This window comes from Heliangelus exortis, chromosome 17, assembly GCF_036169615.1.
Source record: "Heliangelus exortis chromosome 17, bHelExo1.hap1, whole genome shotgun sequence".
NCBI classification, from domain to species: Eukaryota; Metazoa; Chordata; class Aves; order Apodiformes; family Trochilidae; genus Heliangelus; species Heliangelus exortis.
Genome location: NC_092438.1, coordinates 616,802 through 630,588, shown reverse-complemented (window position 1 = coordinate 630,588; position 13,787 = coordinate 616,802). Strand labels below are relative to the sequence as shown.

Below are 13,787 nucleotides of genomic sequence, written 5' to 3'. Positions count from 1 at the left end.
TTTTTTTTTTTTTTTTTTTTTTTTTTTTTTTTTTTCAGTAAGCTTACAGAGAGTGAAAAACTTTAAATGCTTTTTCCTGGTATTTTCACATGACTTGAGAGTTTGCATGTAATTGTAATCTTAGAACCATAACCCATGGCAAGCATGTTTGTTATGTTAAATTCCCTACCCTTTCCAAACAACACAGGTAGTGTTACTTTTCCTGCTAATATTCTTGGCTGTCTAAACCCAACTTTTAATGTTAGTTAATTACAGAGGGTCCAGGTCCTGTCCATGAGGTATGATCAAAACCAGTTCTCATATAGTTATCACAGAATGATGTGTCCACAATACAAAACACAACTGAGGTTTCAGAAAGGCTTTGCCTTTCCAGGTGGAGGAAATGCAATGAAAGCAAATGAAAGTCTTCAGAACATGTACAATTCCAGACTAACTCTTGCTACCAAGGCTTTCTACTGAACCAGCATCTCTCCCAGTATTTTCCAAGTACATTAACTGGAACATTGAGCAGCTTTTAGGATTATATTGAAATTTCAGAAATGTGGTCCTCCATGGATGTGCCTGCAACTCTATCTTCCACCTGGGACCTGGTCTGCTGCAGTTAACAGGTCAGTAGCACAAAGTCTGAGCACAAATTTGAGCAATTTCTGCTGGAAAATAAAGCCAACCATGAAACTGCTGTTTCCACTGTAACGATAACTCCATTTCCCTCTGACATCTCCCTATCTCTGTTTGTTGAGGTAGTTGGATTTCAGAGTTACTGTAATACTGATGTAGGACTGGCTTAATGGCCACACCAATGGCTGCCAACAGGTGGAGGCCAGTGACAAGTCCCTCAGGGATCAGTGTTGGGACCGGTCTTGTTTAACATCCCTGTTGGTGATATGGATGGTGGCACTGAGTGCACTGTCAGCAAGGTCACTGCTGACCCCAAGCTGTGTGGTGTGGCTGACATGCTGAAGGGAAGGGATGCCATCCAGGGGGACCTGGACAGGCTGGAGAACTGGGCCTCATGAAGTTCAGCAAGACCAAGTGCAAGGTCCTACATCTGAGTTCAGACAATCCCAAGCAATGATCCAGGCTGGGCAGTGACTGGCTTGAGATGCAGCCCTGGGGAGAAGGACTTGGGGGTGCTGGTGGATGAGAAGTTCAACATGAGCAGCCAGTGTACACTTGCAGCCCAGAAAGCCACCCAGATCCTTGGCTGCATCAAGAGAAGCAGGGCCAGCAGGTCGAGGGAGGGGATTCTGCCCCTCCACTCTGTTCTTGTGAGACCCCACCTGGAGTCCTGCATCCAGTTCTGGAGCCCCTTGTACAGGAGGGACATGGAGGTGCTGGAGCACGTCCAGAGAAGGGACACGAGGATGATCTGGAGGCTGGAGCACCTCTGCTGGGAAGACACTGAGAGAGTTGGGGTTGTTCAGTCTGGAGAAGGCTCTGAGGAGACCTCATTATGGCCTTCCAGTATCTGAAGGGGCTACAAGAAAGCTGGGGAGGGACTTTTTCAGATGTCAGGTAGGGATAGGACATGGGGGAATGGATTCAAAGTGGAGAAGGGGAAACTTAGATTGGAAGTTAGGAAGAAGTTCTTCACCATAAAGGTGGTGAGACACAGGAACAGGTTGCCCAGAGAAGCCCCATCCCTGGGAGTTTGGAAGGCCAGGCTGGACAGGGCTCTGAGCAACCTGATCTGGTGGGAGGTGTCCCTGCCCATGGCAGGGGGGTTGGAACTAGATGATCTTATAGGTCCCCTCCAATGCTGAAAATTATATGATTCTATGTAGAATGTGGAGACCTGCATTTTATGTAGGCAAAGTGCTACCAGCTCAACTTCTGGAGCTGCTTGGCTCCAGAAGATCTTATAGTGGTAGAACCTTTGTAGTGAATTATATGTTTCCAGTTTCCAAAACCAGTTATAATCTGGTTTTGCTGTGATACCAATACATTCTTGTCCCTCTCCCCCATTTCTTTTACCCAAGACTTCGGCCAGCTCTACAGCCCCCTAAATAAGAGGAAGCACTGTAATGAGGAGAAGCCATTTCTTTCACAAATGAGTCCTCGGATAATTTTTTTATGCATCTACATCCCTTGTTTGACTGTTCAGATCAGCCACGGTCCCTCCTATGCTGATTTTGAACCTACAGGGCTTAACTTCGCCCATGTTCTTACTACCTTAATATTCTCCTAGCTCAGTCTTCCTGAGCACTGCTCCAAGCACTCAGATATTTTTTCTTCCTTCCATCTTTGTTTTCCTTTTTTCTTATGATCTTCTGTAGGAAGCTGTGGGAGGCATTATCCTAGTGTGCTTATCCTCCCTCCCAGCCCTGCGTGCCCTCCCCAAGGCAGCAGAGGATCAAGGCAGCTCAGACTCCCTGCTGATGATCAGAGCCTGTCCCAATACAGCTGTAGTGGCTCTGTGGTGAACTGCAGCACTGTGCTGAGAAGGTGCAGGGATACAACATGGATGCAACTTTTACCTGCAGGAGATGGGATGTTTTCTGCTGCAGCAGGAGTACTGCAGGCATCTGGACAGTTGTGAGGCAGCATGTATTATTTGTCTGAATGCTTCTTGTGTTTTAGGGGCTTTCTGTTCAGGACTGTTGTGACTATGAAAAGTGTAATATGCATTTAAATGGTAAACCCTGGGGCTTTAAAGGATTCTTAGTTTGTAGGGAAGGTCCAAAACAGGTGTTGGGAGGAGCACCATAACTCAGTCTGAAAATGTTTGTCTCCATTTCTGCATGACCTCCATCTTCCTGTCTCTTGGACCCTAAAGCTTACACTGGTAGTAGACTGTTGTTCAGTCTGTGCTTTGTCTGCTTCTCTCTTTCCTTTTCCTGGTACTAGACCCATGTGCATGACTCACTTTGTGGACCCTGACTGTAACACTACCACTGCAGCATTGCATCTGGGTGTGGAAGATCTGTTCCTTATACAGTCCAGGATTTGGACATGGAAGCACTGCAATGCTTGTTGCCTTTGCTTCCGGAGTTGCCCCTTTGAGCACAGTGGGATAGGCTGTGGAACGGTACAGGACAGGGGAGCTTAGGGACACCTCAGGCACCTGACCTCAGTTGGGAAGAGGCCTTGGATGGAAGCAGTCTTGCCTCACATTCGTACAAGGCTAGCAAATGGCTTGAGGTCACTTAGACAGCTGTTCTTCTGGCTTTTTTATATAAATGTTGCAAAAAGGTACTTTTATATTCAGAACATTACTTGGCCTTTTAAATGTTAACCCTTTAACAGATGTCCCTCAGTTTCTCCATTAGTAATGAGTAATTGAAGATGCAGCAACTTTTTAGCTCAATCCGATAATCTGAGCACTTTTTCATTGGTTCTTAAGATTATCTTTAAAATCAGGTACAGTAAGATCTGCTTTATTATGCCACTGCTGCTACTGACTGCTCATCAAACCACACAGCCTAAACTATCAAGGCACAGAACCAGTGTGAAAAGTGAACATTCCCTTGAGCTGGTAAGACAGTTTAACATATTTCTGAGCTATGCGTTCTGGTAAATCGTGGTAGGGTATATTTAGTGAGCTAAGATACTGAGAAAGAATTTCTTTACCTAAATGTGGAATTCTATATTGGTTTTAGTACTAGGAACCTGGAACAATAAAACCACAAGAAGGGTCTTTGTGCTTTTGTTCTGTTAAATTCTTGAGCACCTAACCACAGTATTGCCTTTATTCTGATACAGAAAGAAGTACTGAAGAAGTTCTGTGCTAGAAAGAAGTACTATCTTGAACAAATGATTTTCAAGTACTCGTCTCTGACTGAAACAGACAAATGAATGCAGCCAAAATAGCCCTCAGTGTTTAGGACTTCACAGAAAAAACATGCTTTTTTAATGTATATGTATATAATAGATGTGTGTATGACTATTACTTTATTGCAGTATTCATCCTTTGTAGCAGCTTGTTTTCAGCCTCTGGGATCCAGTTCTGTCAAATCTAAAAGAACGTATCTATTTGTGACCATCACATTGTGGAAAAATGTTCCTCAAAAAAAGAAGGGATAAAAAGACTTGCTATATGGGGTTCTCTCTGATAATCTGCACAGATGAGGAAATCTTACTACATCTTCCTTATTCTCCATCAGTTTGCATACTGCTCATGTGATTCCACTATGCACACTGCACATGCTTCTGTCAAGCCTAGATATTTGGGAGGTGGATAATGTATGATTAATTTTTGTTACAGAACCAACTCAGCAATGTTGCAGAAACTGTGTTAGAACAACAGAAACCATCAAGCAGACTGGCTAGGAAATTGATTTGTCTTCCAGTCCTCTAGCTGCTCTAACAGTGTCCTTGATGCTAGCACTGGGCATAGGGCATGCCAACAACATAGATTTTAAAATTTATTTTATTTATTTATTTTTTAAGATACCTAACCAAGATTTATAGCCTACAGTTTATCAAATTAGTAGCAATTGCCTGGAAATATTCTGCCCTGGTTTAGTTATCGTGACCTATGTTTGTGTGCCTGAACAAGTTCTTGTAAGCACAAGTATTACCACTTAATGCAACTCTATCTCTCTCATAATTAGTAAGTTTTACTGTATTTATCACAGGGATCAAATGCAACCCTGATTAGAATGATAAGTAGGAAAGACTTTGTGCCTCCCAGCCTCGCTCAGCTAAAATCAGTTAATGGTAACACTTCCTTTTGACAACCCCCACTCTGAAGAAGTCCTGCAGCAAACAGGATATTTACGAAAAAAACCCCAAAACAAACCAGAAATGGTGAAATGGAGATGAGAAAGATTACTTTTCTCTTGATCAGTTTCTGAAATACTGTAACTATTTTACTATTTGATGCAGAAAAGGGACACCATAAGCGGGCATATTTACAGGAAAGAATGATATGTGGATCAAGGCTGCTGCCTAGTTTTGTGAGATCTGGGACTGGAAAGATGCTCTTGGTCATAAACAATGCCAAAAAATGCAGGAAGAAGGAAAGATGGAACACCTTCCTGCTCATGATCAAATGTCAGGGATTAAAGGCTTCCTTTCAGGGAGCCGATGCTTTAGATTACTGCCATGAGGAGAACAGTTCCTGTAGAAGAAACTCTACATCTGAGTTGCTGCCCTGTCAGATGGAGTCTGACCACACACCTAAAGCTTCAACCTGCTGGTACAAATACTGGCAAAACTACCTCTAACAATTGTTCTGTTTTTAGATAGATACTGTCTGGCATGGGAGGACATGTATGGCAGCTGGGCCTCCAGCTGTGTGTTATTGCTGTGCTGCTCTTTGGTGAAGGAAGAGGGAGAGGTAAGAGAAGGTCTGGAGTAGATCCACTGTGGGAAGAGAGGCACATACATGTGCTCCTTTTTGGTTCACAGACCCCCTAAAGTACATAACAGAAGATTTTGTGGCTGCCCTTTCCCAGGCCCCAGGAGCTGGTACAGCTGGCTGGGGAACTGCTGGGCAGCAGAAAAAACCACAGCCACTGCCCCAGGTCCCTGCCCTGACATCTTATCTCACACAGAGAAGTGTGCTGCAAGAGGGGGAGAACCTCATGAGGGAGGATAGATGAGGTGCCAGTAGAGGAAGCACTAGAAACTAATGAGTCTGATGTACCGAGCCAGGCCTCAGCAGGTGTCACATGAATGCAGCTCTGGTCTCCTTCCTCTGCAGAATTCCCTGGCAGCCTGAGCTGTCTCAATAACTACGTGACTACTGTCAGCTGCACGTGGGCAACAGAGGAGCCCGTGGGCGATGGACCTTTCCACCTGCATTTCACCAAGTAAGAGCTGCAAAGCCAGAGCTGCCAGTGTCAGCCCCAGCCCCGGCATGGGCAGGACAGTGCCAGGGAGCAGATGGGGCAGCCTCAGGCTGTGCTCTCCCCACAGCAGGAGACCTGTGGCACAGCCACCTCTGCTGCCCCAGCACCCCAGACCGGGGCTGCTGCAGAAGCTGCTCCCTTTGCACTCTTCTGTGGGTCCGTGGCCTTGGGGGTTCCAGCACAAACAGCTCCATGATGTCCTGCCAGCTCAGGGCAGTCCATCTGCCCATCCAGTGTCCCCTTGGGCAGGGCCCTGATTGCAGACCCTGCCCATCCCAGCCTCTGCTCCCCATGGCCTAAGGACCATCAGAGCCCACGAAGATTGCTAATTAATTTCTAATTGCTTCTCAGTTTGTTGCATAGAACTAAACCCATGTGGTTCAATCTAAATTAGTTCATATATATATATATATGTATGTGAACTATATGTATACCAAAGGATTTTGAAAGTCTGATGAGTTATAAGTTTTAATGACAGTTTTAGAATATTATGTAAATAGTTTTTCCTCTAACAGAAGAAATCAGGTGAGTAGTTTGCTAGGTGATAGGTTAATAAGCATTGTGACATGTTAATTTGAGATTAATGTGTGTAGATTATGTAATAATGTTGTTTTGACTACCAATAACTGCTGAACTATTATATGAGGGTAAGCCACTGTGATGTATTCTAGCCTCATATATTCTGCTAATGTTAAGTAAAAAATGGTCTAACTCTTAATGATACTGGTTTTTAAATCTACGAAAAAATGCCAAGCTCATAAGCTGTGGTATCCTACTTTATTGTGGGGTCACATGCAACATTAAAGAAATCACTAATCAATTGCTACATCAGATAATTTAATAATAGAGGACTGTTCTTTGGAGCTTACTCCCCAAGATTATGTTTTCTGTCATCCTGTTATGCTGTGCTGAAGCTTGTGAATAGTGAAAAAAACCCCACCAAACAACAAACCAACCTTAGACATGTTTTCCTGTCAATACTGGTAGAGCAACTGAAATGCATTTATGGTAATGCATGCAGCATTGGCAATAAGCAGGAAAAGCTTGAAACTATTGTCCAGCAAGAAATCTATGATATAATTCCCGTTACAGAAACCTGGTGGGATGCATCCCATGACTGGAGTGCTGTAATGGCTACAGGCTCTTCAGAAGGGATGGGCATGGAAGGAGGGGAGGGGGTGAGGCCCTGTATGCTGTGGAAGATCTCAACTGACTTGAGCAGGTTAATGATGGTCTTGATGGGGTTGAATGCTTATGGGTAAGGATCAGGGGGAACACAAATAAGGCAGATATCATGGTAGGGGTCTGTTATAGACAACCCAACCAGGGTGATAAGGTTGATGAAGTATTCTGTAAACAGCTGGGATGGCTTCAGATTCGCTTCCCCTTGTTCTTGTGGGAGACTTTAACTTATCAGATGTCTGCCGGTAATATAATACTGCAGACAGGAAGCAGTTCTGGAGATTCTTGAAGTGTGTGGAACACAACTTCCTAACAGAGCTGGTGATTGTGCCAACTAGGAAAAGCTCACTGCTAGATCTCATTGTATGAGGTTAACAAGGCCAAGTGCCAGGTCTCGCACCTGGGTCATAGCAACCCCATGGGGAGCTACAGACTTGGAGAAGTGTGGTGAGAGAGCTCTGAGTTGGAAAGGGACCGGGGGATATTGGTTGACAGTCAATATATTGATTCAGCAGTGTGTGCAGGTGGCCAAGAAAGCCAAGGGCATCCTGGCTTTTATTAGGAACTCAGTGGCAAGCAGGAACAGGGAGGTGATCATCCCTCTGTACTCAGCTCTGGGGAGGCTGCATCTTGAGTTCTGTGTTCAGTCTGGGCACCTCACTAGACGAGGGACAGAGAGGTGCTGGAGTGTGTCCAGAGAAGGGCAACAAAGCTTGGGAAGGGCCTGGGACACAAGTCCTGTGAGGAGCTGGGGGTGTTTGGTCTGGAGAAGAGGAGGTGAGAGGAGACCTTATTGCTCTCTTCACCTACCTCAAGGGAGTTTGGAGCAAGGAGGGAAACAGCCTCTGCTCCTGAGTGAACTGTGATAGGACCAGAGGGAATGGATGGAAGCTGTGCCAGGGGAGGTTTAGGATGGATATTAGGAAATGTTTTTTCCATGAGAGGGTTGTCAGGCATTGGAATGGCCCAGGACAGTGACAGATTCACCATCTCTGGAGGCATTTAAAAGGCATTTGGACCTGGTCCTTGAGGACGTGGTTTAGTAGTTAGATTATGGTGTTTGTCAAAGGTTGGACTGGATGAGCTTGGAGGTTGGAGCTTGCAGCTGCTGGAAGATTTGGTGCTCTGAGAAGTGAGGTTATGAAGGCCTCTCCTTCCTCCCTCTTCAGTCCTGCTTTTGCATTTCTTTCTCTTCTGTCTGCACTAAAAAGGTCCGTGTTTTTCCAGAATGTAGTGCTATGCTAAGCTGCCGCATGTCTTTTATAAACTGAAAAGCACCCAATCATATGACTTAAAAAGAAACTTTCAGCCCTTTTATTCTTCTAGCCTCTGGTCAAAGGGCCACAACGCCAGCTGCAATCTGAATGCCAGAGAGGGAATGCAGAATCAGTACCACTGCACAATCCATTTAGCCAGCCAGATCTTGGAAGCTGATGGTTACAGAGTCTCTCTCCAAGGCAACTTCTTTGGATGTAATTACACATACATTACCTTTCCAGAGTACAATCCCCGCAACCACAGTAAGTACGGATCAGGGTGGGCTGAGGCCCACTGTGGGGGGGAAGTCTGACACACACTGCAAGAAAGGGTGTTTCAAAGACAGCAAGTGAGAATAATGGAAACAAGCCAGGGCACCCATCACCCACAAATGCACTACATGGGCTTCATCAGTAAGAATGCAGTCCCAGTGTGTTTCCATTATGATTTTTCCAGGACTTCAGAAAGTTCTGGCTCTGGAGAGCCTTCAAGTAAACTTCTCATTTGCATTTTCTTGTGCCATGGATTGATATATAGTTGAGGGTTTTTCGTGTGTGTTTTGTTTTGTTTTGTTTTCCTAAGTAATGAAGTAATGAGAAATCAAAGTCATGGATCTGCTTCAATGTCCCATGGCCTGGTACTTCAGATAACTGCTCTAGTATTGAAAATCTCAGAGCTTGTATACATTAGTGGTATGCTAGAAGGACAGAATGTGACATCGAGAGTGGTTCTTCACTTGCAGGACTACCCCCAGGGGCTATTTAATTATCATTAATTTATGTCAGTTCTGATCTGCCCTGTAAGCTAATTTGGTCTAATGCTGGTCCTAGTATCACTCTGTAGACCCATCTTTATCTCCCAAGACTTTAGCCACACATCTCTCTGTAGTGTTCACGTCTCAAATACTGTGAAAAAAACCTATCTCTCTATTTGCAGTAAAACTTGACCCACCTTTGAACATCCAGAGCAACGTCACTGCCAGCAAGTGTCAGATATGGTGGAGTGTACCTTGGTACCTCACTGAAATTCTTCAATATGAGTTGCAGTATAAGGAGTACAGCATGTCCTGGGAGGTAACTGGATGAGGCACACACTGACACTGCCTTGCTCTCTGGGTGCAATGGCCTTGCCACTCAGCTCAGGGACTTCTGGCAGCTGACTGGTTTAAGCTGTCCTTCTGATCCCACATCAAAGCTGAAAGATTTTGTATAAAACATCAGTACTGAAGATCAATACGTCTTCCCCTGAGCCCTCTGTTCAGTAGTCATCCATTATCATGCAGACCCTCTTCTTGCATCCAAGAAAAGACGATTTGAAAAGTGGGATGAAAAAAAAAAAGTATTTAAAGGACCATCTCTTTGCCCAGCCTTGTTAACAGAAAACCTTTGTAATTCTTTGCAGGCTGCATTGAACAAGACAGTGCCCAGTTCACTGCCACAGATAGAAATTGAAGCTACAGAGCTTCGCAGAGGCATTGCTTACATTGCACGAGTTCGCTGCAAAGTTTCTGAGGATGAGGATTCGTACCGTAGCCAGTGGAGTGAGTGGAGCCAGACAACAGTGTTTCAAAGAGAAGGTATACAGAATGTTGTTTTTACTAGAATTCAATTTTACCTTTAAAAAAAGGAAGATACCTTGTAACATGAAGCTTTTCAAATTAGAAATAGCTTTCTTCAAGTTTTCATAGCCATATTGCTTTCCTTGAGGTCTTTAGCAGCCTGTTTCATTTGCATTTCTTGGTTTCTATCCTGACTTCCAGAATTTTTATCAATTATTTTTGTGCTGATTCTTTTCCTAGGTGAACCAAAACTATCTGAAAACATGATAAATAACAGGACTATGCAGTTTTTGTTTATTCCTCTGATTTTTGGGGCTCTACTGTATATATTTTGGAACTGCAAGATTTCCTCAAGGTACGTTAAAGGTTTTTATTTAAGTTCCCCTTGATCTTTATATCCCTTTTGCTTTCTGTTTCTGCTGCACAGACACAATAATTTTCAAAATCTCATTTGACAAATTCAAGCCAGTGGAAATTTATTAATTTTAAATTAAAAGTGAAAGTACACACCAATCCATGAAGGTGTGAAGGATAAAAGGAACACATCTAGAACTCTCAGTTCCGGAGAAATTTGTTTAGCAGTAAGATGCTAAACAAATGCATAAACAGCTCCATGCTTATAATGAGTAATAGACTAGTATTGACTGTGTGGCATGAAACTGTCCTCAGGAACTTTTAAGGCTGCTTCAGGGAAGAAACATTAAATGAATGCACAGGAAGCAGAAAAGCAATTGCATGAGATGTCAGAAACCATGTGAAATGGACCTCTTGTGCAGTCTTCCTAACCTAAGTGTGGGGTGTTCGTTTAATCCATGTGTCATTGAGACAGAATACAGAAATATTGCCTTTTTTTAATTTAAGTGTTGTTTTCTCACTTCAGGGCAAAAAGGCTCTCCTGCTTTAACATTCCCACACCAGCTGCTTTCTTTCAGCCACTCTACAATTTTCACAATGGGAATTTTAAGGTAAGAAATAAGTCTAATTTCTTTCTTATGACCCTCAGTTCATGAGGGGAGAATTTTTTTTTTTTTTTCTGGGATTAATCATTTCTGCTCCTGAATAGAGTTACTGGCACGGTTTAAGTTTTCCTGGGAGCTTATAGTTTCTCAGTTTCCTGCCTCCACATACGAGCAACACCACCAATGCTAGCATCCAGATTCCCTCTCCTTAGAAACGTAAACCCTTCCAATCATCACTCCCTTTCCATGCTGAATGTGAAGGGTGTACCCTGCCTTGGCAAAGCCAAGGCAACACAAGCAGCTTGTAGTATATTCTGGAGGTAGATTATTGAAAATTTGTTGTAAAATCCAGTGAAAACAGCAGCTAGGCTCTCTACCCTTTTGCCCAGTAGATTTGCACTAGACATTGGGATTATTGTGCCAAAGCCACATAGCAAGAACTGTTATTTTGCAAATTCCAACTCTAAGCCAAATGTCCTGAACTTACTGATCCTTTCATTAGGACTGGGTTGGACCTAATATGGCTTGTACCCAACTCAGAAGAGAAGAGGCTAGCAACTCAAACCAAGTGACTGCAGATGGAGTTTTTGATATAAACACCCAAGAACTGATTTCCCAGATCTCCTTGAAACCTATAGAAAGCACAAATCTGGTTGGTGCAGAAGAAAACTTTGTATTTGCGCCAGGTTTGAGCCAGCAGGATGTCCCCAGCAGGTATTTAAGACCAGAAGAGGTAGAAATAAGATTGGGACTGTTGTTTGCACAAAGCCATGCTGATGATACAGTTGGCCAGAAAATATCTGAAATAATTAAAGCCAATCTTGAGAGCCCTGGCATGGGAAGGAGTTATCCCTCTGACCCACAGCATGGAAAGGATGACTTCCTTATGCTTCAGGAATCTTTGGAGATAGCAAATTTGTCCTTCAGCAGCAGTGACTACTGTACCTTGTATGACAATGATACCGTGGGAGGTTTGATTCCTGCTGAACTACTGATGCTCTCCAACTTCAGTCTCGTTAAACATCAGAATGATCAGAGTGACCTTCCCTGAGGAATACTGCCTGCAAAGATCTTTGTCTTGTCCTCTCATCTTCAAACACTGTCTTCCCAAGTGGCTTAAATGGTGACTGTGCAGAAAATTACAAATGTACCATTTCTAGGTAAATCTTCAATTTTTGTACTTCAAAAGAAAATTGTATCCAACTCCTCTGGCTAGCAAATACTAGCCCACAGGCATGACAAGGCCTGACTCCATCTGCTGTTTCAGGAGACAGGCAACCATGCCCTTCCCTAAATTAACCTCCTCACAGCAGCAGAAGTCCATCAACCCCTTAATCTAAGGAAGCAGCATCAGACCTGCTATTTTTTCCTTAGGAGGAACTAGTGGAATTGTGTACCTCTCCCTGCCCTGCAAGATGATGCTTTCCAAATTTCCTTGTGAGACAACAGCTCTGCACTGCTCTCAGTAGATAGTTCTTTCCTCACTGCAAATCAGGTTAACTCAACCTTTACTCTATCCTGAACATTAGCACCTGCTAGACTGAGAGGCAACAACATTTGCAGTGTGAAGAACCATAATTTAAACTAACCATAATTTTAAAACTGTGTACAATTCTTCATAAAAGCATGAAAATTTTTTGCTAAAGAGGGTAATTTTGTGTCTTAATATGATAATGAGGACTTCAAGTGGTGTCTGATTTAATCAGCATTTATAATAACACTATTTAAAGGCAGTGGGCCTTGTTTTTTAATATACTGAACGGCTGTACCTTTTATTTTGCAGTAACTAAGCCCCATGTACTACTTTGATTTTGGCACAAATTTTTTGTCAAGTTTAAGCGCCTGGGCTGATCTAACAGAAAAAGGTGAACAGCAAGAACTAACACTTTGTGATTATTCAGAAGTAAATAAATCAGAGGAATTAGTGCAAACTTCAGTTTTTCAGAATTTAGTGTCAGAGAACCTTAGAAAGAACTTTAGTTTAGAAAACATCTGACTCTATGAATCCTTAGTAAAAGTTGTTTGACAACATCATAGAAGTAGGAAAGGGAAGACCTGAATGCTGGTTTGGAGACCAAAGCACTAAAGCCACTGCTGCTGCACCAACAGAAAAGGGGGTAAGAAAACTCCTGAGTGAAGCTGTACTTTACAGCTCATGGAGCTAAGGACAATGAGCACAGTGAGCTATGATATGGTGTCCAGCATGTGAGCACCAGTATAGTTCTGCTAGTGCCCACCTGTATTGCTGGTGGAGTACTGGTGTTCCCAGTAGCGAGTGACAGAAGCTGTATCTCCATCAGGCATTCTCTTTAGTCATTTGCATGCTCATTTCAAGAGGAATGAGAAGATCAGACTGAGTGTTTCTAAGCAGTAAAGGCATTGCCACACCCACACAAAACAAAAATCACAAATCCTGTGCTGCAGAAGTCTTTATCACCAGAGGCCTTTCCAGGCAAGTGAAGCCCCTTGAGTGTCCCAGCAAGCCTCAGCAGTGTGTGCTCTTCCTCAGAGCCACCCACATGTTCGCCCATCTAGCCAGTAAAAACACCAAAATCTAGAAATATTCTGTTTAATCTTCAGTAATTTAATCTGATCTTCAGATCTGTTCCTACTAGAGGCACAATTCTCAAGACACTGAGGTGCTGATCAAGTACAGAGATCTAAACTGTCAGTTCTAAAGCACAAACTGCTGCAAATATTCAACGACACGTGTTTATATTCTGGGGAGAATATTTGGAAAATAGGGGATGTTCTTTTTGTGCTAGGAAGGGAAAGAAAATGCAGGGGGGGTTTGTTTGCCTCTCCCCGTGGACTGCTGCTCTCCTTGTATGGACTGCTGGAGACTTCTGGGCGTGATGCGCTCAGAAGGTGTCGATCAGCTGGGAAGAACCGGGCAGAGAGAAGCCGAGGCTTTGGGTATAGAGTCAGGAAGAGTGAAGTGGTATTTAAACAAAGCCCCGGACACATTCACATTGCTTGCTACAGTGCCGTGCACAAACACCCCAGCCCTGCCTCACCCCGGCCCCGCGCTCAGCT

The 13,787-nt window shown here is 43.6% G+C and overlaps 1 protein-coding gene across 2 annotated transcripts; it reads left to right on the top strand.

Moving 5' to 3' along the window:
• The first annotated feature begins 23 nt into the window (after window positions 1-23).
• LOC139804100 (interleukin-9 receptor-like) lies at window positions 24-12,682 on the top strand. Of its 2 annotated transcripts, XM_071760927.1 has the most exons (10): window positions 24-608; window positions 3,361-3,475; window positions 5,187-5,281; window positions 5,648-5,756; window positions 8,304-8,497; window positions 9,171-9,307; window positions 9,636-9,810; window positions 10,033-10,147; window positions 10,673-10,757; window positions 11,254-12,682. In XM_071760927.1, exons 3-10 carry the CDS (start codon window positions 5,203-5,205, stop codon window positions 11,800-11,802), a joined length of 1,443 nt encoding a protein of 480 aa, XP_071617028.1. In that variant the 5' UTR covers window positions 24-608; window positions 3,361-3,475; window positions 5,187-5,202; the 3' UTR covers window positions 11,803-12,682. The 2 variants fall into 2 exon arrangements, with proteins under 2 accessions (XP_071617028.1, XP_071617029.1); XM_071760928.1 differs by lacking the exon at window positions 24-608 and having other exon boundaries at window positions 1,937-3,475.
• Window positions 12,683-13,787: the final 1,105 nt, after the last annotated feature.

What these genes read in the sequence shown, in the direction of transcription:
- LOC139804100 (XM_071760927.1), top strand. Translation starts at nt 5,203, where the DNA reads ATGGGAGGACATGTATGGCAGCTGGGCCTCCAGCTGTGTGTTATTGCT. An exon ending in AACAGTGTTTCAAAGAGAAG is followed by an intron (nt 9,811 to 10,032) that starts GTATACAGAATG and finishes TTCTTTTCCTAG; the next exon opens with GTGAACCAAAACTATCTGAA. An exon ending in TTCACAATGGGAATTTTAAG is followed by an intron (nt 10,758 to 11,253) that starts GTAAGAAATAAG and finishes TCCTTTCATTAG; the next exon opens with GACTGGGTTGGACCTAATAT.